Below are 25,076 nucleotides of genomic sequence, written 5' to 3'. Positions count from 1 at the left end.
CAGCCTAGGAAGGAAGGAAGGAAGGAAGGAAGGAATTAAAAAAGATGCAATATTTGATTCAGATGTTGGTATATCCTGATTGGTTCACAGAAATGTGTGACATCACCTTTTCTGAACTACCCATCAACTTCAAACCAGTGCAAATAGCACAAATGAAAACAGAAATACACAAATCTCTCATATGTGAAATCTGCCGCCATTTTTTTTAAATCGCATCTTCATTTGATTTAGATTGTATTGTCTGTAAGTTTTTTGCTTGTTTGGTTTGTCTGTTGGTTTGGATGAGTTGTGAACAACACAACAGATCATTTGTGGTCAATTGAGATTTTATTTTGAAGAGGGAAATGTGGGAATTGAAAGTAAAAACAATGATGTGACTCAGCACAGTTATATGCAAAGATGTCTTATTATTATTCATAGCCTGAAATGACTGTTATAAAATGACTTTGCACTACTGACTTGTCCCTGTGATAGACTGCTGCTTTATTAAGGGTGTGTGTTGTGATAGACTCCAGTCCTTGTGACACTGAGCAGTATACAGTGGGGTCCAAAAGTCAGTGGGCTTTCCCATTCATTGGAAAGTGGGCTCAGAGCCCACTCGAGGTGGTTTACAGAAGAGAAGGCATAGATAGATGTTTGCTTCTTATTCTCAATAGATTACCATTAATGACTCAAGTCTCAGGAGTTGTTTACTACGCTGTTAGAAACTGAAAGAGGGTGAATGAGCCGAGCAGTTTGGATGAAAAAATGAAAAAATATCCTCAGTGTGAAAATTGTCACTGATAACATTAAACGGAAATCACACTGGAATTATCCATTAATAGCAAAGTTTCCAAGTTTTAAATCAGACAGGACTTTAGCTGTGAGCAGGATCCTGTTCTTTCAGTCTATTTACGGGACTTGCGTCGTCTCAGGCACCTGACCGGTGATGCCTTCCCTCTGGCTGTTCTTGTATTTGTTTTATCTCAACTTAGCAGCCCACTTCCAGTTCATCAGGCCTGAAGCTGCTTTACTCTGGTGATTCTCATCGTTTCTCTGTGTGCCTCTGTCTTTCTTTACGTTGTAAGTCTGTCTACACATTAGGAACATAGACATAGGAAGGTTTAGTGGTGGGAAAAATAATGGATTCTTAGATGCATCAGGCCTGTCCTTAAAACGTTTGAGCATCTGTGCACAAAACTCCATAAGGGGAATGTTAGAATATTGCTTTATGAGATAACTTATTTATTAACTTATATATTAACAGAGAGAATACACAATACAAAACAGTAACTGTATAGTTCATTTGCACAAAAACTCCTGAACTGAAGAGAGCCGTGTTGAGCTGCAGGGACACTTTCTCTGGAGTTGTTTTCATGATGCTATGGCCATATCACATTATCGTTTACACAACTCTCTTATAAAATGCATAACAGTGGATCACAGGTCCTTGTATTCAACATCAGTTTGATTATTTCATATGTGATTTTGTATATATTTACTATACTGTGATGTACAGAATTGTATGTTATAGCCTAGCCCTTCAATTGTGGCACCAATAGGAGACAGCTGGGTATACTTAACCTGTGATATAAGTGCTGTAGGGACTGGATGAGTGAAAGTGTGCAGCATGGATGTTGTGTTGCAAAGCACAAGATAAAGCAACAGACAACCACAGCAGGGACATGTGTGGGTCGAGGACGTCTCACTTTACTGGCTGCTGCTCTGGCCTCATCATCAGCATGCTTCTGATAGTGCTGCCTTCAAGTAGCGCCCGTGCAGACAGAGAGACACAGTGCCGCAAACAGCAAGAAAGCAGAGAGGCTGTTACAGTTGATATTGTAAAGATTGTTTTAATAATCTTGATTTTAGCTAATTTAATCCAGACCATATCATCCAGTGATTCTGTTGTTCTGAATGTGCAGATGAAGTTAAAAATGTAATGAAATCAAAATTTGTGATGTTTCAGTAGTGAAAAATCAAATTTGAGATACTGTGGTCAACGTTCTACTTTACAGATGTTTGATGTATTTGTGTGTGTGTGTGTGTGTGTGTGTGTGTGTGTGTGTGTGTGAACAGAACTGAACAGCGTGGAGCTGCAGGGCTGCAGCAGCGACAACAGTCTGAATAGTAATGCCAGCCTGCCCAGCGTCCAGAGCCACCGGCGCCACACTGAGAGGAGAGTGGCCAGCTGGGCTGTCTGCTTCGAGAGGCTGCTGCAAGATCCCGTGGGAGTCCGCTACTTCTCGGTACGATGACGGCACATGACTGGTGTTGGGCAGCACATGCTCATGACCGATAGGCTCTGTATCCCACCAACTATCAAAAGCACTTATGTGGCAGGGTTGAAAGTTAAATCAGGTTTTGCTTCCGTCAGGTGACGAGACAATGATGTGACGAGTATATCAAATATAAGTATTGGAGAGTTTGCGTTGGCCACTTATCACACTGACAAATGACAGGAATGTACCTTGCATCATTGTAACGACCCAATGAAATTCTTTATTAGAAAGTCATCCACTATCTAGTATTTCCTGTTAGTTACTGACAAGTTAAAAGCTACATTTGAACTGTACGCTGTGGTCATACCACTTGCTTTGTCGTGTCAGGCTGACCATTTGTCAGCCATTTATTTGACAAATTTGTTTCATTCTGTTTTTTTTTTTTTTATATCTCAGGTAGTCAAAAAAAAAGATTGATTCAAAATGTTAAACAAAATAAAATGATAAGCCGGTGCTAATAAACCGCTGACTGCATAGCAGAAATTGATAAGATTATGACTAGTTTCACCTAACCCAGCTGTGATATTGTAAAGACACCTCTTGTCTTCGGACTACATGTTTATATTAGGTTGTCTGTTTGTCTTTTCCTCATTTTTGATCCACATTTGATTCTTGTGCTACAGGAGTTCCTAAAGAAAGAGTTCAGTGAGGAGAACATCCTGTTTTGGCAGGCGTGCGAGTTCTTCAGCCATGTCCCTGAGAATGACAAGAAGCAGGTAACAGACATGCAAGACATTGTTTGATCACAACAGGCATCCATTTATACCCCACCAGCAACAATGAGGGTCAGCACTCTTCATTCCTCATTTTATCTTTCTCTCTGTCTTATCACCTTTTTTATCTTTACCTCTCCTCCACCCTCCACGTCCCTGAACCTCCCACCCTCTCCAGCTCTCTCAGCGTGCCAGGGAGATCTACAACAGCTTCCTGTCCAGTAAAGCCACAACACCGGTCAACATAGACAGTCAAGCCCAACTCGCTGACGACATCCTCAACGCCCCCCGACCCGACATGTTCAAGGAGCAGCAACTACAGGTAGCACAACACCAAATACACACACCAACCCCAAACTTAAGGGAACCACTAACCACTTCTGTCAAACAGGAACCTTCTGTACTTAGATGATGCTGACCTCTGACCTTCCTTGTGAGAGGGAAGTGAAAGAGATTTTCCCTGAAGGAGCAATTTATTATTACTCATAAAACTGAATCAAAACAGACCCTTATTGAAAATGTACTAGTATTAGAGCACTGGGTGCTCATACAACATAAAAATAATCTTGGCCCGTTGTCTAGCTTCATGGATGTGAATGGCTTCTTAGATGTGCATGTTGTGGAGGGGGGGGGGGAGGGTACTTGCTGAAAAGCTCTATTGATTTCAGCAGCTGAGCTCAGATGTTCAAACTCTGATAAGAGTCACAAGGCTAGAAAGATATCCTGACCATCAACTTCTATATTTTTACACATCAAACATCCACTCACATCCTCTCAAAGACACACACGCACACACACACACACACACACACACACACACACACACACACACACACACATACACGTCAAAGCCTGAGATGAGCTTTTCCAAATACCCCTGGAATCTTGTGGTGCCATTGACTTAAGATTTTGAGTCAGACTTACATGTGTATTCACATACATACACCCCATGTCGCCTTTACACCGGGAATATCAAAATCTAAAAGGCAGATTGTGATTCACTTTACGTAGCGCATTCGTGCTCGCCAGAGGACAGACACATTCGGTTTTTATGACCCCATGGATTTGTCCTTTAGCGCCTCCATGTGGATGAATTATTTCAATGAATTGGACAACTGTTGAATTCATAGTCCAAACAAACAGACAGCAGCATATTACCAGAGAGTTGGGGTGTACACCCCTATTGTAAGAAACAAAGAAATGCACTCTTTGCAAGTTTTAACCCTTAACTTGAGCTAATGTTTCCCACACAGGTTTACCTTGCAATCTGATCAAGAAACTGGTGGGCCATTTTCTTAGGTTATTGTTAAACTGACAGCGACATTTTCACACCAGTCAGAGGGACATAGAGGATGTAGTGGTGGCAGGAGTAGAAGTCGAGGAACGGGAAGGAGAGGGAGAGCAGCTAGAGCAGCAGCATCAGTCGCTGAGCTTGAGGAAGGACAGGAGGAAGAGAGGACGGCTGTAACACAGGTTTATAACTTTCTCACAGCTACTACTTCTTCATCCTCTCATGTTGGACTGAGGACAGACTGAACGCTACAGTGACTCACTATCACCCCTTGAGGTACAAACTGGTATTACAAGACAGGACGGGCCGGGGCTAGCTGGTTAGCATGCTAGCTTCAATAGATATCTCTTCAACACAATATATAGACGTCCACATCACATTCTGTTGGTAAATTTAGTTCATTTTTGAATATAATATAAACCCCTTTAATGCTCCAAGAAAACATAATCATCAGCAGGTCAGCAATCCTCCAGCAGCTGCTAGTGGAATATTAGACATTTTTACCTTTTTCCCATGTGCTTTCAACATCTGTGAGCATCTTGTTGTCTTCCATTTTTTTCAGTCTTTGCTTCTATCACTTTTCAGTTTTTCTTCTTTTTTAGTCCTCTTCTGTTTTCTTCCTTCCTTCTTCCAGCCTCATCCTTTTTTATTTGTTGTTTGTCCTTCCTCTCTTTAATCCTTCTGCCATTGCTTATGTTTCCATCCTCTCTACCTGCCTTCAATCCCTTTGCCTTTCTTATGTTGATCCCCTTCATCCCTCCTTTTTTGTTCTTTTTGCATTCCTTCCTGCATTTTCTGTTGCCCACTGATTACTTCCTTCCTTTTCATCCCTTTAGATCTTCAACCTGATGAAGTTTGACAGCTACACACGGTTCCTCAAGTCTCTGCTGTACCAGGAGTGTATGCTGGCGGAGGTGGAGGGCAGGCCCCTGCCTGACCCTTACCACATCCCCAGCAGCCCCACCTCCAAACACAGCACCACTGGCTCCGACCGCTCCAACCTGTCCACACCCAAGAAGGTAACACGACACACACACCGACTGTGCTTCATAACAGTTTTTATAGAATAATTTTGGGGTTGTCTGCACGTGTGTGTGTGTGTGTGTGTCTGTGTGTGTGTGTGTGTGTGTGTGTGAGTGTTTGTGTGTGTTCTGCAATGGGCTTTCATACATAATGTGTGCCTGCCTTTGCTTCTCCCCTCATTTCATTTCATTTGTGTGTCATAGGAGGACAAAAAGAGCAAATCTGGTCGATCTTTGAACGAGGACAGCAGGGATGACTCAGGAGACCGGAGGAAAGGCATGTTCTTCTCGTGGTCCCGCAACAGGAGCTTCGGCAAAGGCCCCAAGAAGCGAGAGCTGGCCGACTTCAACTACAGTCAGTAGTTTTTAATCAAACAATTACAACATTGTTGATTGTTCAATAACGCACATCACCAAAAAGTAATTCCTCATATAGCTGTGGTTTCCCCCCCCCAGAGCTACTTGCACTTATTGGAAGATATCCTAGAATTCAATGTAAATAAAAAACATGTTTAAAAATATGTTTTTAAAAATTGACACAATTAAATTGAAGGGCTATTTTTATGTTTGATGAAGAGGTTTGGAATACATCCCCTGTTTGTCTTTTCTTCCAGACATTACTGATGACTGTGTTGTCTTTCAGATTTCTCTGGTAGTAATGGTCGCCGTGAATCCCAGGGTTCACTGTCATCAGGAGCCAGTCTGGAGTTGGGGACGTCAGGGTCGGGGAGGAACGAGGTCAGTCTACTTACAGTAATGGGCGCATAGGCCCCAGAAGCAGCTTTATCATCGCCCTCTTCCCCTTCTTCACTGATTTTTCATAAAAAGTAACTCTGAATAAATGAAAAGAAATATTGTAAACTTTCATTTCCATAAACTGTCTTATTGTTTTCAACCCTCCTCTCCCTCTCCCTGTGTCTGTCTCTGTTGTCTTTATCCAGGGTGATGTTTCCCGTGGTGCAGTATCAGTGTCAACAGAGCGCGGGGTGGGCAGCGCCCCCTTGAGGCAGTGTAACATAAGCTTGCCAGACGGCTCATGTTGCTCTGTGCCACTAAGAGCCGGAGTGTCTATCAGGGACCTGCTGCTGGGCCTCTGTGAGAAGCTCTGCATCAACTTGGCAGCTATAGACCTCTTCCTGGTCGGAGGGGAGAAGGTATCCCGAACTACAATAACACTTACCTACCCAAAAACCAAATAAAGCAACAAAATTACTTACTTCAGAAAATCTATGGATTATTTTAAAGCCGCATTAATCATTATTTTTAATGGGAAAGATAGACAGGTATCTTTAGTGTTTTGGTTCTCTCACAGGTGATACTTTGACACATAATCCGTATCAACTTTATACTTATAAATAAGTATAAATGATTAATGTAGCTTTAATAAATGATGATAACAACTACCAAGAAAGACACATTTCATCAGTCAGGGGGTCAGAGAGCATGAGTTGTCGCTGTTTTTTCTTCTCTTGTTCCATGTAACTCAAAGGGAGTGTACAACCATGACACCGGGAGTTAATGGACATCTTTCATGATGAATTTGTTCTGTTTCTCTTTCTCTCAGCCACTTGTTTTGGACCAAGACTGTATGACATTGTGCTCTCGGGACCTCCGACTAGAAAAACGCACTCTCTTCAGGTACAGCAACATACAGTTCTGTATTCTGCCTGTTATAAGATATCAACACAAGCGTTCAGTGGCCACTAATGTTGCTGTCACAGAGACCAACAGAAAACGTTAATTATCTTTTCTTCTTCTCCAGACTTGATTTAGTACCTATCAATCGATCTGTGGGCCTAAAAGCTAAACCCACCAAGCCAGTGACTGAAGTCCTCAGGCCTGTGGTGGCCAAATATGGCCTGCACCTCTCTGAGTTGGTGGCACGCATTGTAAGTCACTCCTCATGCTGGCTGCCTGTAGATAGAAATAAACAGACAGTGGTGACCTCAAACTCGAATCATATATATGTGTGTGTGTGTGTGTGTGTGTGTGTCTGTGTGATTCAGAGTGGGGAGTCAGAGCCTTTAGATCTAGGTCTTCCTATTTCCAACCTGGACGGGCTGCGAGTGGTGTTAGATATAGCAGAACGCGCTCCTGACAAAGGTGAGGAATGCACGCAGTTTCTCTCATTGGCAACATATTGAACACAGTAACTATATTTGTATTGCTGTCTCATTTATTATCCTTGTTGCATCAGAGTCAGAGTCAATCTGTCTTTCAATCTGAGTTCATCTGTCTTCCTGCAGACAAACAGAAAGTAACTCCCTCTAAGAGCCTCGCCCCGGCCTCTACAAGCAGAAACCAATCAGCAACAGTAAGATCTCCTCCAGCTTCTTGTTTCCCATTTTCTTCTTGCTCTGGAATGTTCCATAACCCACCAAATGTCTCCATTTCCTGGTTGACGGTGTCACGCTACTAAGTGTCTCTCTTGCCGTCTTCAATCACCCATGTCTGTTTGCGATGTGTCACAAATGTGCAGCAGGTCTACAATGTGTGTCTCTGGCAGTGTTCGGGCTGTGTGTGACTGTATTTATGTGCACTGTTGCCGTGGGGATGAGAGCCTGGTCGTACTCTCAAGGTTCCTAATGTCCCATTGTTGTGGTCTGCCTGTGGCCGAATGCATCATCAACTTCTCTCTGGTTTCATGGTTCTCTTTCTTCCATAACAAACCCACTGGCCAGGTGATTCAGACTTGGCCTCACAGAGTATTTGCTGGGTCTCACAGCCTCTAAAAACCCCTTGTAGGGATGTGGCACTTCAGATTACTGCCGGGGTTTTCTTACTATTGGGGATTTTCCTGATCAATGACCATCTGAAATGGTCATTTACTGTTTTTCTTGGTTGATTCTAGAAGAATCATTTTTTTTAAAAACAGGCTTCATTTCCCACCTCAGGGGCAGTAGTGTGGCTTTTAGCAGTAGATAGTTGGTTCCTCTGGTGTTGTGGTGTGTGTTGTTAGCCTACATGTTGGTGATGCTTAGTGCACACAGTGTCAGACTTGTGTGGCTGTCTGAATGAAACATCCCACCTGTCTTTTAGTTAGAATTGAACAATATGTATGTTTTACTAGAATTAGTTACAGTGAATGTCATTGATAATTCATCACACCAAGTCGATCATTTCATAGTTTATCATAATTATTTTCATCCCATCTAATTTTCCCCTTTCAAAAACAGCCCCCATCGTTGAAACGTGTGCCCCCTCCCCCCATCGAATTGTTCTTATTTTACAATTTGTCACCGTCCTCACCATCAGTAGCACCAGTCCCCATCTGTTGTCATTACTTGTGCCCATACTTGCACCACCATGACTCATCAGGGCTCTAATGCCCCGCTCCGCTCTCCTTGTGGCACCCAGGGGGAGGACAGGCCGTCAGGGAAAGCCGGTTCAGCCCACCCCCATGGGGAAAACGGCAAAGCTGGGCACAGCCCTGACACAAGAGGCCAAGCCTTACCCAACCACTCTGTCTCTCTCCATAAGGCTCCGGAGAAAAGAAAGCAGAAAAAGATTAATATAGACGAAGCTGAAGGTAAAGACTGAACAACCTCTCTCTCTCTTGTTTCTGTAGCTGTGTTGCTGTGATCACACTAACCCTTTTGCCTGTCTGCAGTATTGCAGAAGCAGCACCAAATGCTTTCAAAGCTAGCTAGCTATATGTAGCACAGTCTCCTCTGCTCACACTGAATGTAGCTTTGACTTGTCTAACTGATTAATACAAACCCTCTGCTGCATGTTTTCTGAATTACAGTTGATGTGTTTTACTGTTTTTCAAGATGTTATTTTGGGTGATTATTCATTTGTGTGTGTGTGTGTGTGCACATGGACGTACATGTGCATGTGTTTGTGTGTATGTACACGTGTTTTTGTCTTGTGTGTGTGTGTGTGTGTGTGTGTGTGTGCCTGCAGAGTTCTTCGACCTCATATCCAAAGCTCAGAGCAACCGAGCAGACGACCAGCGAGGCCTGCTAAACAAAAGCGACCTGCAGCTCCCGGATTTTCTGCGCCTGTCGCCTGTGGCAACCAACCAGGCTATGCCTCCTCCCTATGACCCTGAGCCCAGTTGCTCCACCCCTAATTCCCGTAACCCCAACAACGGCAGCTTCCCTAGCAGCGGTCGCCGGGGCAATAAGGCGAACAGCAACGACAGGGGAGGAGGAGGTGGCAACCACTTGCTCAACGTGAGCCATCAGTCCCAGAGCTTGGACTCTGCACTGGGCACTGAGAGTGGAGGGGGGAGGAAAGCCAGACCACCTCCTCCATTTCCTGGCACCATCTCCCCCATCCACCCGTCCCAGGGTGCTCAGCGTGGTCTCCTCCAGTACTCTGGCAGGGGAGAATCAGTCCAGATGCTGGAGGAGGACACCCTGTCTGATCTGACTCTAGTGGGAGAGGGGGACATTAACAGCCCCAGCCTCAACTACGTCACTCCCTCAGCCCTGCCATGCAAACCCCATCCCCGACCCCAACAACAAGCACAGGACGGTCGGCCTAGCTCAGGTACTTCCCCCGTGTGAACTCTTGAAACTTCTGAACTTTCACTGAACTTGAACTGGCTCACTAAAGTCAGTTTGAAGTTCCTTGTTAGCCACTCTTGATCTGTGGCTGAACGGCCCAGAATGCATCCAGATCTCCTCCTGTCCCTCATTCAACTTAGTGCTAGAAATTAGTGCTAGAACCTTTCAATTTACATCACTTTCTACAGCCTAAAGCTAATTACAGAAACATTTCAACGCAGATTTAAGTGTAAATATACAGTAACTAATGTAAAAAAAATACAATACATACAATAGAAATGAGTGTTCATATAGTTAAACCATGGATATAGTGAGTTATTATAGTGATGTATGCACTACTTTTAGGCCAGCGTCTACTGTAAGTCAACAACAGCCTTAAGATAAAAATAGATCAGGCACATTAAGAGAGGAAAAATGGATGCATTAAGTTTGGACACAACTTGCCTTGTGATTTCCCTGTGTGATGTGTATCTGTGTGAACTTTTGAGCAGACTTGCTGTGCTGACTTTTCTGTGGAGACGTGAGCTCAAGGACGAGCTCAGGATGAATTGGTGATGACCAGTGCCAAATCCCCTCCTCCAGCTCCCCCCTCCCTCCCCAGTGTACAGAATCTAACAATGCACTTTAACCAACTACAATCAAGACTTTACACACCTCTACACATTCTTAAAATCTAACCTTTAACCTTATCGCGCTGATGCGGTGGGCCTTATCCCATAAATACAAACATATGCTACAGTACCATTAACATACTCATTTGCTCAGCTGTTAAAGCATCGTCTCAAAGACAGTTCACTCTGTGTTTCCACCGCTGTGCTCTCACCTCAGGCATTTCTCGTGTCACTCATGAAAACCAAGACTACAGCGAGTGCGCACACATGCGCGTCGCTCGCTCTGTGACCAAACGATCCAGAAACTTCTGCACCGACATGAGCAGTTTTCTGTTTTGCAGCTCCATTTTGCTTCTATGTGCTACATCACACAGCAGCATGTATGTTTTTCTTTCTCTCCAGAGTTCGACAGTGTTTTTAGCTCTCTCTTCCTGTAGGATTTAAGCTGGAAAACTTGGACTAACAAGTCAAACCGTTTCACTTTTTAAAAGGTTTCACTGTTGCTTTATCCTGTACTATATCCTCAAGAAAACATTAATTTATCCCACGTCCTTTTCATTTTTACTATCAGTTAAAAGTATTAATTTGTACATAGTCTCCTTTGTGAAACCACTGTATTGCTGTAGTCATGGTTAAATTGCAATGCAGCCATGCTGTTTCTTCCGTCACAATAGAAATCAATTCTCCTCTGTTCATTTGACTGTACTGTCTGTAAATAGATCAAATAAATGTTTTAGAGGTTGAACTCGCTCTGTAGAGCCTCATGTGAGCGGCCTCCTTTCTCTTCTTAGACTTTCTAAGTAGTTAAGTATTATCTGATTTGTTCTATTCCCCTCACTTTCCACGTTTGTTATGAGTGTGTGCCTCACATTTGTCCTCAGTGGACAGGACTCAGTGTGTATGTGTCATTTTTGAGCAAAGGTTGAAGGATAAAGTATTAATATGCATCATCATATCCTGATTGTTAATGTGAAACAGAATACCACCATGGTAGTAACCGGTGGTGGAATGTAACTAAGCACATTTACTCTAGTAGTGTACCAGCCACTCGTGTTACCATTACATTTGATTCACAGCGTTAAGCATCCAATTTTACAAGAGAAGAATGAACCAGTCTTGAATGAAAAAACCAAAAGGTCATTTAACAACACGTATCACTGTTCTGAAGGAATTTCCAGAATCCTAAAAGACTCTAAGACTTCCATCTGTTGCATGGTAACTAAGGTTTTTTCACAAATTAGACATACTTTTCCAAATCCAAACTGAGATGGGAGCTGTAAATGTCACATATCATGTCATTTTCTACACTATGAACCAAAATCACTTTTACTGGTACACATATTGTACAATTTTTCTCTCTGACATTTTATATTTTCACACATGTTAATATTTTTGCTCGTGTTTACCAAAGAGCAAGGACATTATGTCATCTCTGGATACCAGGATTAGGAAATACACCTGCAACTTTGCACAGTGGGTTATAATTCTTTTTTTCATCATGCAATAGATGGAATATTTTGATATCCAAATAGTTGGAGTCCTTGAGGATTCTGCATTATTGATAATAAAATACATATATAATAAATAACACTGAAAGGCATTTTTCTGTTGCATGCTGTTGCTATTTAAACTGACTACTTCCTCCACCATTGGGAATAACTATCCTGGCTATTATTGACATTATTTCAGGTTATTAGACCCAATTGTCTTATTCTTTAATAGATCAACAGCCACCCAGGACGAAATGCTTTTTCACTTGCAGCTAAGAAAATGTGATTTCTCCCGTTTTTGACCTTTGCCCACCTCATTCCATCTGTACAACCACTCTCCTATTTGTCTTACTTGATATTCCTCTCCTCTCTCTGTTGCCTCGTTTGTGTGTGTGTGTGTGTGTGTGTGTGTGTGTGTGTGTGTGTGTGTGTGTGTGTGTGTGTGTGTGTGTGTGTTTGTCTGCAGGACAGGGCTTTTGTTTCGGGGTACAAAGGCTTTTTGGGGGACTGGGCTATTAGCTATGCATGGGTTCCCCTCTGCTCAATGCCTTATTAGGCAAGCTTTGTCATGCTGGGCTCTTTGGTAGCCCACGAACAAAACTAGGTTCTGTTTCTTCCTCATCCACACACACACAAACACACACACACACACACACACACACACACACACACACACACACACACACACACACACACAACCTCACATATACATGCTCACGTTCACGTACAAACAGAGCGTCTACATGCGCGTGTGTGCTCGTGGGTGTGTGTGTGTGTGTCTTTTGCATCACATGATGATCTTGTGTGTCCTCCGGGACTGACATGTGACAACAGCAGCGACTGATTGTATTTAACGGGTCCATATAATGAGACAAACAAAATCTGTACAAAAACAGACAGAGATGAAATATCTTTGCTTGTTCCACCTTCTTCATCTCTCACTTACGCACACCAAAAAGTCTGTGAGATTCTTTTAAAGGCAGGGAAAATGTCGGGAAATTTGATCGGAGAGGACAAAAAAAACAAGGATCTATATCAAGGATGCTCAAGTTGTCTCCTTTGTAGAACTATAAATGTATTGGATGAGGATCACAAAAGAGCTTTATTAATTTGGTTCAACCTGATTTGATAAAATCTTGCTGATAATCATGGTTTGAAGATAAAGCGAGTGTAGGGATTCCTTCAAAGTAAACCAATCTTGGGACAGGATTCTTGTTTTCATGCTCCAGGATCCACTCATTTGTCTTATGTTTGATGTGTTGCACAGGATAGCATTGCTCACAGAAGCTGTTCTACGATTACAGTTTTGGCTCTGTGTTTCAGTTCACCGGCTCTTGTTGGGACCGTTGCCCTTGTTCCACCAGCCAACATAATAATTACCTCCTGGTGCATCAGTCCAATGCTTGTCATCTCAAATGGCTCCATCTGCTGGTGAGAAGAGGACGTAAAGACGTGGTGCACAGAGGCAAAGAGGAAGAGAGGGGCAAAACCGTTTCTCTCTTTCAGCTGATTGCATGGAATTATATCAAACTAACTTAAAGTACTCTAGTTACTGATTTGAGTATTGATCTTTATCATGGACTTGTAGCTTAAGTACATAAAAAAAAAACAGGAAATAAGTGAACCACCTGTGTAGGTGTGTAAAGCCTTTAAAGGGGAACTCCACTGATTTTCCACATCAGTCACATCTTACAGGTCTCAGGTTGTACTGCTGTGTGAAGTCTGATAACTTGCCTCAGCTGATGTCACTTGAAGAGTCAAAATGAAAAGAATCTGGGGGTGTGGAGTTAGAAAGACGTGATCTTACCAGACCTCGCAGAGGCTTCAAGGTACATTGGCAACTGGCATAACACATCTGAATCTCTCACCAACAGGGAACTGCAACAGAGTTGCATTGTGGGTAAGGTAGGCACCACATTTTGGCAAGAAGGATGGTGTGGAGTAAAAATTTTTTTTTTTTTTTTTCTGATGCATCGATTTTAATCCCTTTTTTTTTTTTTAAAGAAACTTCCCATTGTGAGTCAGACTCTTTGAGATGTTTCTTTATACTTCTGTTCTTGTGAAGCTAATCCTGAAAAACAAAGACTTCAGGAGCCACTTTTGTACTGTTAAATTAGTCTCCAACACTTAGCAGTTTAATAGTCCAGTCACGTAGCAGCTCTTCTACTTAAATAGAGCATTCTAGTACTATACTGTTTTGCATTGTATCTAGTGCAGATCCACAGTAACAGAGTTCATTTAAACAAGTCCACAGCCTTGTCAGCAGCTAGACTGGAGGCTGAACTAAGGCAGAAGGTGCTTTGAGTTAAATGCTAATGTCAGCAAGGTCGCATTTACAAAGCTAACATGTTTTTATGTTAGTTTAGGGGTGTTAGCATGCTATCATTTGCTAATTAACACACAGCATTAAGTGCAGATGATGGGAATGTCATTTGTTTTGCAGGTGTTTAGTCATATCTCGACCTGACTGTGGGAATTAATTAAGTTATAACAAAGAAATACAATGAGAAGCAGAAACAGGTTTGAAGTCACAGAATTATTTAAAAAATAGAATAAAACCAGCAAGCACACAATGCATCTGTTTTCCCCTAAACCAGTAGATGGCAGCAGTCTGTATCAAGATGGGGACCGTAATCTCTTTTCACTAACTGACACACACACACACACACACACACACACACACACACCAAGCACTGAGCACCAAGCATCTAACCCTCTTTCCCATGATGTCATGGGCAACAGCCATGGGAATATCTGTCACATCCACTTAGTTCCCTGCTGCCTCCCAGCTCCGTGTGTGTGTGTGTGTGTGTGTGTGTGTGTGTGTGTGGTGTTGAAACAGTTGGCTACATGCTGGTCGTGGCTGTCACAGTGTGATATTTTACAGAATTTGACAGAATCTGAATTTTCTGATTAATTTCTCACTCTCTTCTTCACACACTCAAAAGCATAACAGGGGATGAAGATATGTTCTAGTTACTGTTTCCCACTGCACCACAAAGAAATGCAGAACGTTTTGCCTGTATGTTGTGTTTTCTGTGAGTGCTCCTTGCATGTGGACAGTTTGCGGTGCCGGTGAGTGTTCTTCCATTTTCTTTTGTCTCCTCTGTTTGTCTCTTCTTTTGTTGTCTCTTTTTAAAGCAGCCTCTTCTTCCCCAGGTAAAGACAGAGACAGATGGAGAGGGAGGGAAAGAGGAGGAGGAGGAGGTTTTAAAATACCCAGCAGAGCAACAACATCTTCAAACCCCATCACTCCCTCTCTTTCTCCTCCTCCTCCTCCTCCTCCTCCACCACCACGGCCTCCTCTTCGCTCACGTCGCAAATCCAAGTCACCTTCATCCCGCTCCAACCACACAACCTCAAAACGAGCCTTGGATTTGGATGCAATCGGGGCCAAATCCGACCCAGAAGACACCAGGCAAACCCGCAGAGGTTCCCGAGACCTCCGGGGGACCCAGGGCACAGAGCTGGACAGGAAGTGGGAGGGTGTGGCCTTGGAACTGCGTTACCGTGGCGGCAGGATGAGGTCAACAGTGTACCAGACTTCAGACTTGCCCTCTATGGTCAAATCCAAGAGGCAGTTGGAGCAGAGTGAGAGCAAAGGGCAGATAGACCGCAGTAAATTGAAAGCAACTTTTGTTTGAGGAGCAGGATCTTTAGCTGACTCACAAGTGTCTGGCCTGCTGATGTGGTCTCTGCGACTCTGACTGATGTGGTCTCTGCGACTCTGACTGATGTGGTCTCTGCGACTCTGACTGATGTGGTCTCTGTGACTCTGACTGATGAGAGTGTCTGCAGCAGCTGAAACACTGTCTAGGTTTAAAGTTGAGGTAAAGTGTCAACAACTGTGCAGCTGCTCCCTGACTCCCCACTGAGGGCTGATCTTTGAAGATGGCAGGATGAGATTAATCAGATGCTGTGTCCCAGTTTCATACGACAAGTTCATTCTTAATACGTTAACACTTCTACTCAATTACATTTCAGAGGGAAATACTTTTCACTCCATGTACTATAACTACACATATCTGACAGCTATGGTTGCTGGTTACATATGATACATTTTCAAGTAAAACATGTAATATAATGCATTGTTTTAGATGAAAATGGCCAACAGTATATAAAGAAATAAAAATTAGCTTGCCCAAGTGCAACATTAAAATACCTCTCACATTTTAATGCACCATTAATAACAATTATCCAATATAATAGTAATGCAGTATTGACCTCCTAAAGGGATAATGAGTACTTTGACAGTTGGAGTATATTTTGCTGAAAATACATTTTACTTGGGTAAAGGTTTTAATGCTTTCACTTGTAAAAGAGTCATTTTTAAATAGTGGTTTTTCTTCTTTTACTTAGGTACAGGATCTGAATAGCTACTCCTGAAACCATTTCTACCATGCATGATGAGTTCGTATTGGAAATTTAATATCCAAAAAAAAGAAAAAGATTTTTGATTGTTGAACAAAATTCAAGAGAAAACAAAAGACTTGAAAAAGCTGCTAAACTCCAAAAGTCTCTAGGAAAAGTGTGGTTGGTGGTGAAACATCTTAAACTGTCTATTTATGCAGTTTAAGTGACAGTGGTTGCAGCTTCACTTATGTCAGTCACGCCAGTTCACGTATTTCATCATAAAGTATATAGATTTCTTGTTAGCCAACTGCAAAAATAGTATCTCCATCAGTAAGTATATACTACACACTATACACAGAACTGGGACACAGCATCGCACTGGCAGTACCTGTCAGCCTCCTCCATCACCACCTGTTGTCCCCATGCAGGACAACATGTGTGGCACCTTTGGTTCTGTAGTTTGACACAAATCTGTGATTTAAAGGGGCACTCCAGCAATCTAGTATTTCACTTCCATAAAGTTGGGTGACTTTGAACGGGCAAACTCGAAGTAGTAGACACTAAAATTTTCTGACTTTCAGTCCTCAGTGTTGGTCAAGCTTCAAAAACTCTAGAGCCTACATTTCCCATAATGCAACTTCATATCATCTTTCGTTAGACTGCCCCTGCCTATAACACCCACATCGTTTGAGCTCCACACTTTCACTTTGCAATGCAGACTTTCTGTTTAAATGAAGTGTCCAAGTCTGAGCTCAGATAACCCTGATGACATCACTATGACATCACTAGGGTTATTTTCTCTCTGTGCAGTGCCCCTTTAAAAAGGTTAAAAATAAAAATGAATAATGAAAAGTGTAGCAGTATTAAAGATAGTTTTTTTCATTAGCTATTAAATGTTTGAAAAGGGAAACCTGAGAAATTCTCAGCTGTCATTTTTTAGAACAACAGTGAAACAAAAACTCTTCTTGAGATCAATAAGTTTTTGTTGTTTTTTCTTCCCTGACACTAAATCCTTCCAGATAGTTAATGAAATTCACCTGCATTTCCAGGAAAGTAAATGCCCCTGGATTTATAGAGGCTGTGAAAGTAACACCAGCCCCAAAGCATCTAAATCTGAGTCAAGCCTTGGTCAACAGAAACGTCAGGAGGATTTACTCTATATTTCACTGGACTTTGTTGCTGTGAGACCACAATGTACCAGCACCAGCAGAAACAGCTGCAGTCCTCCTTTGCTCCCCGGATTTGAATTCAGTGGACAAAATGAATGAACATGTTCATAAAAATAAAGTATTTTCTTGAATAGTAATCACGGTAATCACGTATATAATCATTTATATATTGTTGCGGATTTGAGGTTAATTTGCTCATTTTGCATCTGAACTCGGGATTACTCATGAGCCAGCGTTTACAGATTAACTGGATTTCCACAGACAGAACCAAGGCTGCGCTGATTAGCATTAAGGCAACATGAATCCCCGTGTAACACCCGGCGGAGTGCCAGCTTTATGAGTTAAGTGAAAGGTACGCGTGTTATGCGCTTTTAATCGAATTAGCTCCATTGTAAACAATAAGCACTTGACGCGGGATGACAACTGTACTAACTCCGCAGGGCCCCGCAAGGGGGTGGGGGGTGGGGTGGTATCTCTCACCCGCCTTGGTGGTCTGCTTGTCGGGAAGAGAGAGTGCACTCAGCCGGCGGGGCCTGCGCTGTAAAAGGCTATTTTGAAAAGTGACCCCTCTCTCTATCCCTCGCCGCGGGCTGGGGGAGGCGGCAACACACACACACACACACACACACACACACACACACACACACACACACACACACACACACACACACACACACACACACACACACACAGCTGCTCGGAACCATGACAGAAGATGACGGATACAGTTGTCGCGGAGGGACAAGTCAAGTTTAGAGATGGAAAAAAGGTCAGTTCCACCAATTTCCCTCTTATTTTACGCCTTAAAACATGTGCCCACACTCCCAGGCCAACCAGAGGGATATACTTTTTTTATTTATTTTTTCTTTGCTTCACTTCTCCACAGTGGAAGACTCGGTGGGTCGTGCTTCGGAAGCCCTCTCCGGTCGCAGGTAGGCTGTGTGGCTTCTATTTTTATATCCTGCTCTTATTTTTATTGTCAGTTTTTACACATCTTCACCAAGATCACTTCAGTCATGTGAATATCATTGGGCACTAACCGTATTTAATTCTCTGCAGTTTAACTAATCACACCTTGTCAATTGAACTCTTGGCTGCGCGCCACGGGAGCGCGTAACGCAACACATCCGCGTCAACACGTTACGCAATCCATCAGCTGAACTGATCGATTGATTTCATATAAATGACCAAAATCACCTTTTGCCAGTTTTGCCAGTATCCTTCAAATTAGGAGCCTGGATATTAAATCTTAAAGGGGTTTTTAGTGCCATTTGGATTTGAGGTTAATTATTTGAAAGCCTTCCAGCCAAAAACATAAACTGTGACATTGCCACAGTCTGACAGGTTCTTGTTTGCAAGTTTGGCAGAATAACAAAGCTGAGTGTCTTAAAATCTGAGTAGAGTCTCACGTGGGATGCTGTGAGGATAGACTCAACATACAAACATGTGGGTCAAACTGCAAGCTGCTGCTGTGTCCTTGTAGAAACTGGCAAGAGCGGTGGGAATAATGTAGGCTGCTCCACTCTGTGTGTGTGAGTGAGTGTCCATATGCATGTGTATTCCTGGCTTGACTTTCATCATCAGCTGTGCTAGTGGATCAGTTCATTGTTTTAGGATTTGTTATGACAGCTGTGCCATGAACACACAGTGGGATTACAACAAAAAAAAATCGACACTGTTGTTGTTTTACATTCTGCTATTAATCTCAATATTGACTTTTAAGCCTGTCAGTTTTTAAAGCTCATTGTCACTGTGTCTGTCTCAGACTGTCTGTCTCTGCTGGTGTATAAGGAGAGGAAGAAGGGGAAGGAGAAGGGCAGCGGCCACAAGGAGAGGCTCAATGTTACACTGGAGGTACGTGCAGCTGCAGCAGAGCGCAGGTGAACTGCACTGGTGGCAGGTTCTTTTGTTTTACAGCTCTGTGGTGGTGTTGCATCACATACTGCACCTCAGGCGTCCTGCTGGTGTCATGAGACTGCTGCCACGTGTACAGGGGGGTAGACCAGATAATGTGAAAGCCATATGGATAAGGAGTTAAGATGGGTCATATTAGGATGAATAACAAATTTGCCAGCAACAGTATAAATTAGGTCTTTTAGAGCAGTCTGAATGCAAGAATCCTAAACTAACAAAGAATAAAAGGGGTCATTAATTGAAATTAACCAGTAGGGATAAAAAAGTATCATCTGATCTAATCTCCATAAACTGCATCAGATCAAAGACACCAAAGGAACCGAAGAGTCACAGGATCTGCTGAAACATTACTGAGTCCAACTTTCATTTGACAGAGAGTTCTCTCTGTGAAATGTGAGATACTATTGTGCTATTGTCTTTCAGTTTCGGTTTGTCACTTCCAGTGTCTGGAAAAGTATCCACACCTGACTTCAGAATTTAATTTGGCCAAATCCACCTGACCTCAATCAGGAGAGATGGGAACTCCTTTCAGTCAGGCCGATAAGGTGGATGTTTCAAAATCAAATGTTCTCTGCGGCTTCAGGGGATCTGCGGTGTAGAGCCAGGGCCCGGGTATGACGGCGTATCCTACACTCTCTCCATCCTCTGCCTCGCGCACATGCTGGTCCTGGGCTTCAACAGCCGAGACACCCTGCTGGCCTGGGATGCCCGCATCCGCTACAGCCTGGGAGAAGGTCAGTGGTTTGATCTCATGTGGATGTTGCAGAGGCTGAGCTGTTCAAGGATGTTGTGTGCAAAGGAGTAATGTGCTCAAGGGGAGAGCTGGTTCACTAAAGTCGCAGTTGGATATCACTCGTGAAAAAATGTTTTTTTTTTTTAATTAAAATTTTAATTTCATTTCGTTCAATCAGGTTAGTCTGTGTCTTTGCGGTGTCGGCAGGAGTGTGTTTTGGGGATCAGCAGTGCTCAGAGGGAGCCGGTGTGGTCTTTAATTAGAGGCCTGTAATTAGAGCTTTTGATTTCCACACAGGCCTGATCAAGTTTGTTTACAACACTGAGCAGTTGTAAATATGAATAGGATATAGATTGGGATTGGACTTTAATATAAGACATTTCATTGGTTCTAAAACAACAACAAAGTGAAAGCAGAGGATGAGTCTGAAGTGATAGAAATCTCAGTACCTGCTGCAGACGTATTTGACTTTGTGTTATCAATCAATGAATTGCCACTTCGCCCGTGATCAGTATTGTTTTTGCTACAGCGCAGTAAAAATATGATTACTTGACCTGGTATGAAGTGCATTTACAACTTGATATTGCTTAAAAGCCTGAAAGATGATCATATGTAAAATATTTGAAATACAGTGTCGTTTGACAGGCTCATGTTAGGTGAGAATGTGAAGCAGTGTGCTGCTCAGGCCACTGTCACTTGTAAAGGCTGAGGAGAAGTCAGTCGAGGTCACTCACCAGTGGGGATCAGAGAAATGACAGGTGGAATTACACACACAGATACAATCTGTCTTTCATCTCTCCGTTCCGTCTCTATCTGCAAAATCTGCTGTCTCGACTTCACAGACTTCTTTTCAGTGGAAAGTGGTTCGCTGATGGAAAAAGGAGACGGGTATAATAGGGCCCACATGTGCCAACAGAAAGTGAATCACATTTTATACGGTTGAACTGTGCTGGATGGAGTCGCTCTTATACAAGTTATGAGGTTCACTTACATCCCGTGCTGAATTTACATTGTTTACCTTGTTTTACCAGCACAAGATCCCGGTGTCATAGAGAAGCTAAATGACTAAACTAATTGAATAGCTAATAGGAAAAGTAAATGCATATGTGAAATGAAATTGCCCTTTTAAATATCCTGACTGAAATCAATTTGTGAATCCAGTTATTTATTTCTCTTTATAAACAGCATTTTCAAATAGGTTATATATTAATATTTATTTATGAATGTGTTAATATATCTTTAAATTATATACTTATTGTTTTATGTTGCTTTTTAAACCCCTTTTTTATTTGAACTATTTATTGAGGTTAATATTTCATTAGTACATTTTTTTTAAATCCTCCTTATATTGTATTTGTAATTTAGCCTTTTTACTTGTAGCCTAATTAATTAATTTGTAAACAGTTTTATTAATACATATTTTCATTGTGCAATTAGTTATTTATTACTATTTCTGTGGCACTTGTGCTCCTCCACACTCTCTTACATTAAACACAAGCATTTTATCCATTGTTAAAAACTCGGACTTTTAATTATAAGTTTTCAGTGGTTGACTTCAAAGTTCAGACTTGAAGCCCTCATAAATCACTCTTTACCTGCCCCAACATTTTTACTAGTCTTATTGAGAAATATCTCCCAACCGTCATGAATTTTAATAACATATTAAAATAACTTCAGTCTGATTTGTAACTGCACTTCACAGCCAGGCTGTGAGTTGCTGTGGACAGCTTCAGTACTCTCAGTACTTATATTTCCACACAGGTCATTCTTCCTGTTCTTCCCAAGGTATCACCTGCAGGATATATTTTCACAGCTCCATCCCTTAATCGCACAGATGTCCACAAATATTCTTTTTCCTTTGTCACTACGTGAATCTCACACAATGTTATCTCCACCCAGAACTAACAAGCTGCAATTTGCTGGATATTAACATTTAAAAAAAATAACTCATCGTTCTTTTTGGTCCAAGCCACAGCTCACTGGATATTTTATAATCCAATGTAAAAACCCACCTACTGTTAAGGATCCAATTTCCACTTGAGGTACTGAACCACACGTTTTGTAGTTATATTTTCTGCAGCTGAGAATAGTCTTAAATGTTTCCCCTAATACCATTAGCTGACTGAGAAAAAAGTCATTCATGAATTTGTTTCCTCTTGTCGATCACCGCCGCTCTCTTTAGCAATCAACAGTCTGTTTCATGCCTGTAGTTTGTTTGCAGTGCTTCTGTCAGGCCTCTTTGCCCAAATGTAGAAATTGTTTCAAGTCAGTTGCAAATTGCATATACTGTACATTGCTGAAAACATTTTTCAAAGCACACTGATTTCCTACCTTCAAGGCTTTGCTTTTCCATTATGCTATGAACTGAATTGAACCACTTACGATATAAATTCTCATATTCTTTCTCTGAACTTCCTTATCACTAATTCATGTTTATCTTGTGACTATAATGTCACTCATTTCTCAATAAAAAATAACAAGGACGATGATGATTATTGTTAACCCTGCTCCACTTATAGTGTTGTATGAGTACATACTTTGTATACATTGACATACACTGTATATGACACTGTACTGATGACTGTGAGGGAGCGAGGCAGACGCTGGCGCTGAGTAATAGCCATCTGCACAAACTGAGCGATGACAAATTGCAGCCAACAGAGCTTAAAGAACTGCTTAATCATCACTATCACAGCCATCACTTACACTGTGCATAGTCGTGTGTGTGTGTGTGTACTTTGTATACATTGACATACACTGTATATGACACTGTACTGATGACTGTGAGGGAGCGAGGCAGACGCTGGCGCTGAGTAATAGCCATCTGCACAAACTGAGCGATGACAAATTGCAGCCAACAGAGCTTAAAGAACTGCTTAATCATCACTATCACAGCCATCACTTACACTGTGCATAGTCGTGTGTGTGTGTGTGTGTGTGTGTGTGTGTGTGTGTGTGTGTGTGTGTCTCATAATACAACCACGCTATGGTACACACACACACTCATTACACACGTAGACGTACACACACACAACACACACACACACACACACACACACACACACACCATACCACACACACACACACACACACACACACACACACACACACACACACACACACACACACACACACACGACTATGCACAGTGTAAGTGATGGCTGTGATAGTGATGATTAAGCAGTTCTTTAAGCTCTGTTGGCTGCAATTTGTCATCGCTCAGTTTGTGCAGATGGCTATTACTCAGCGCCAGCGTCTGCCTCGCTCCCTCACAGTCATCAGTGACAGTGTCATATACAGTGTATGTCAATGTATACAAAGTATGTACTCATACAACACTATAAGTGGGCAGGGTTAACAATAATCATCATCGTTTGTTATTTTTATTGAGAAAATGAGTGACATTATAGTCACAAGATAAACATTGAATTAGTGATAAGGAAGTTCAGAGAAAGAATATGAGAATTTATATCGTAAGTGGTTCAATTCAGTTCATAGCATAATGGAAAAGCAAAGCCTTGAAGGTAGGAAAATCAGTGTGCTTTGAAAAATGTTTTCAGCAATGTACAGTATATGCAATTTGCAACTGACTTGAAACAATTTCTACATTTGGGCAAAGAGGGCCTGACAGAAGCACTGCAAACAAAACTACAGGCATGAAACAGACTGTTGATTGCTAAAGAGAGCGGCGGTGATCGACAAGAGGAAACAAATTCATGAATGACTTTTTTCTCAGTCAGCTAATGGTATTAGGGGAAACATTTAAGACTATTCTCAAGCTGCCAGAAAAATATAACCTACAAAACGTGTGGTTTCAGTACCTCAAGTGGGAAATTGGATCCTTAACAGTAGGTGGGTTTTTACATTGGATTAATAAAATATCCAGTGAGCTGTGGCTTGGACCAAAAAGAACGATGAGTTATTTTTTTTAAATGTTAATATCCAGCAAATTGCAGCTTGTTAGTTTCTGGGTGGAGATAAACATTGTGTGAGATTCACGTAGTGACAAAGGAAAAAGAATATTTGTGGACATCTGTGCGATTAAGGGATGGAGCTTGTGAAAATATATCCTGCAGGTGATACCTTGGGAAGAACAGGAAGAATGACCTGTGTGGAAAATAAAGTACTGAGAGTACTGAAGCTGTCCACAGCAACTCACAGCCTGGCTGTGAAGTGTGCAGTTACAAATCAGACTGAAGTTATTTTAATATGTTATTAAATTCATGACGGTTGGGAGATATTTCTCAATAAGACTAGTAAAAATGTGTGGGGCAGGTAAAAGAGTGATTTATTGAGGGCTTCAAGTCTGAACTTTGAAGTCAACCACTGAAAACTTATAATTAAAAGTCCGAGTTTTAACAATGGATAAAATGCTTGTGTTTAATGTAAGAGAGTGTGGAGGAGCACAAGTGCCACAGAAATAGTAATAAATAACTAATTGCACAATGAAAATATGTATTAATAAAAACTGTTTACAAATTAATTAATTAGGCTACAAGTAAAAAAGGCTAAATTACAAATACAATATAAGGGAGGATTTAAAAAAAAATGTACTAATGAAATATTAACCTCAATAAATAGTTCAAATAAAAAAGGGGTTTAAAAAGCAACATAAAACAATAGTATATTATTTAAAGATATATTAACACATTCATAAATAATATTAATATATAACCTATTTGAAAATGCTGTTTATAAAGAGGAATAAATAACTGGATTTCACAAATTGATTTCAGTCAGGATATTTAAAAGGGCAATTTCATTTCACATATGCATTTACTTTTCCTATTAGCTATTCAATTAGTTTAGTCATTTAGCTTCTCTTATGACACCGGGATCTTGTGCTGGTTAAAACAAGGTAACAATGTAAATTCAGCACGGGATGTAAGTGAACCTCATAACTTTGTATAAGAGCGACTCCATCCAGCACAGTTCAACCGTATAAAAATGTGATTCACTTTCTGTTGGCACATGTGGGCCCTATTATACCGTCTCCTTTTTCCAT

The 25,076-nt window shown here is 41.7% G+C and overlaps 2 protein-coding genes across 2 annotated transcripts in view; both read left to right on the top strand.

Annotated features, from left to right (window-relative positions):
* The window catches only part of rgs12 (regulator of G protein signaling 12), a 44,592-nt gene extending 33,356 nt beyond the window's left edge, over positions 1–11,236 (top strand). The window contains exons 7-19 of the mRNA XM_022739989.1: positions 2,059–2,228; positions 2,885–2,977; positions 3,153–3,296; positions 5,102–5,284; positions 5,492–5,642; positions 5,931–6,025; positions 6,229–6,441; positions 6,852–6,925; positions 7,050–7,176; positions 7,294–7,390; positions 7,534–7,601; positions 8,645–8,816; positions 9,194–11,236. Of these exons, the coding sequence (XP_022595710.1) occupies positions 2,059–2,228; positions 2,885–2,977; positions 3,153–3,296; positions 5,102–5,284; positions 5,492–5,642; positions 5,931–6,025; positions 6,229–6,441; positions 6,852–6,925; positions 7,050–7,176; positions 7,294–7,390; positions 7,534–7,601; positions 8,645–8,816; positions 9,194–9,801 (2,195 nt within the window). The 3' untranslated portion in view covers positions 9,802–11,236. The remainder of the gene's footprint in view (positions 1–2,058; positions 2,229–2,884; positions 2,978–3,152; positions 3,297–5,101; positions 5,285–5,491; positions 5,643–5,930; positions 6,026–6,228; positions 6,442–6,851; positions 6,926–7,049; positions 7,177–7,293; positions 7,391–7,533; positions 7,602–8,644; positions 8,817–9,193) is intronic.
* A 6,903-nt stretch (positions 11,237–18,139) lies between these two features.
* Positions 18,140–25,076, top strand: part of LOC111217891 (protein Dok-7-like) — a 27,039-nt gene continuing 20,102 nt past the window's right edge. The window contains exons 1-4 of the mRNA XM_022739912.1: positions 18,140–18,193; positions 18,311–18,356; positions 19,190–19,278; positions 19,922–20,072. Of these exons, the coding sequence (XP_022595633.1) occupies positions 18,140–18,193; positions 18,311–18,356; positions 19,190–19,278; positions 19,922–20,072 (340 nt within the window). The remainder of the gene's footprint in view (positions 18,194–18,310; positions 18,357–19,189; positions 19,279–19,921; positions 20,073–25,076) is intronic.

Source organism: Seriola dumerili, unplaced genomic scaffold (assembly GCF_002260705.1).
Source record: "Seriola dumerili isolate Sdu_G_001 unplaced genomic scaffold, Sdu_1.0 BDQW01000050.1, whole genome shotgun sequence".
Lineage (NCBI taxonomy): Eukaryota > Metazoa > Chordata > Actinopteri > Carangiformes > Carangidae > Seriola > Seriola dumerili.
The sequence above is the reverse complement of the archived record's forward strand: the minus strand, read 5'-3'. Positions and strand labels throughout refer to the sequence as shown.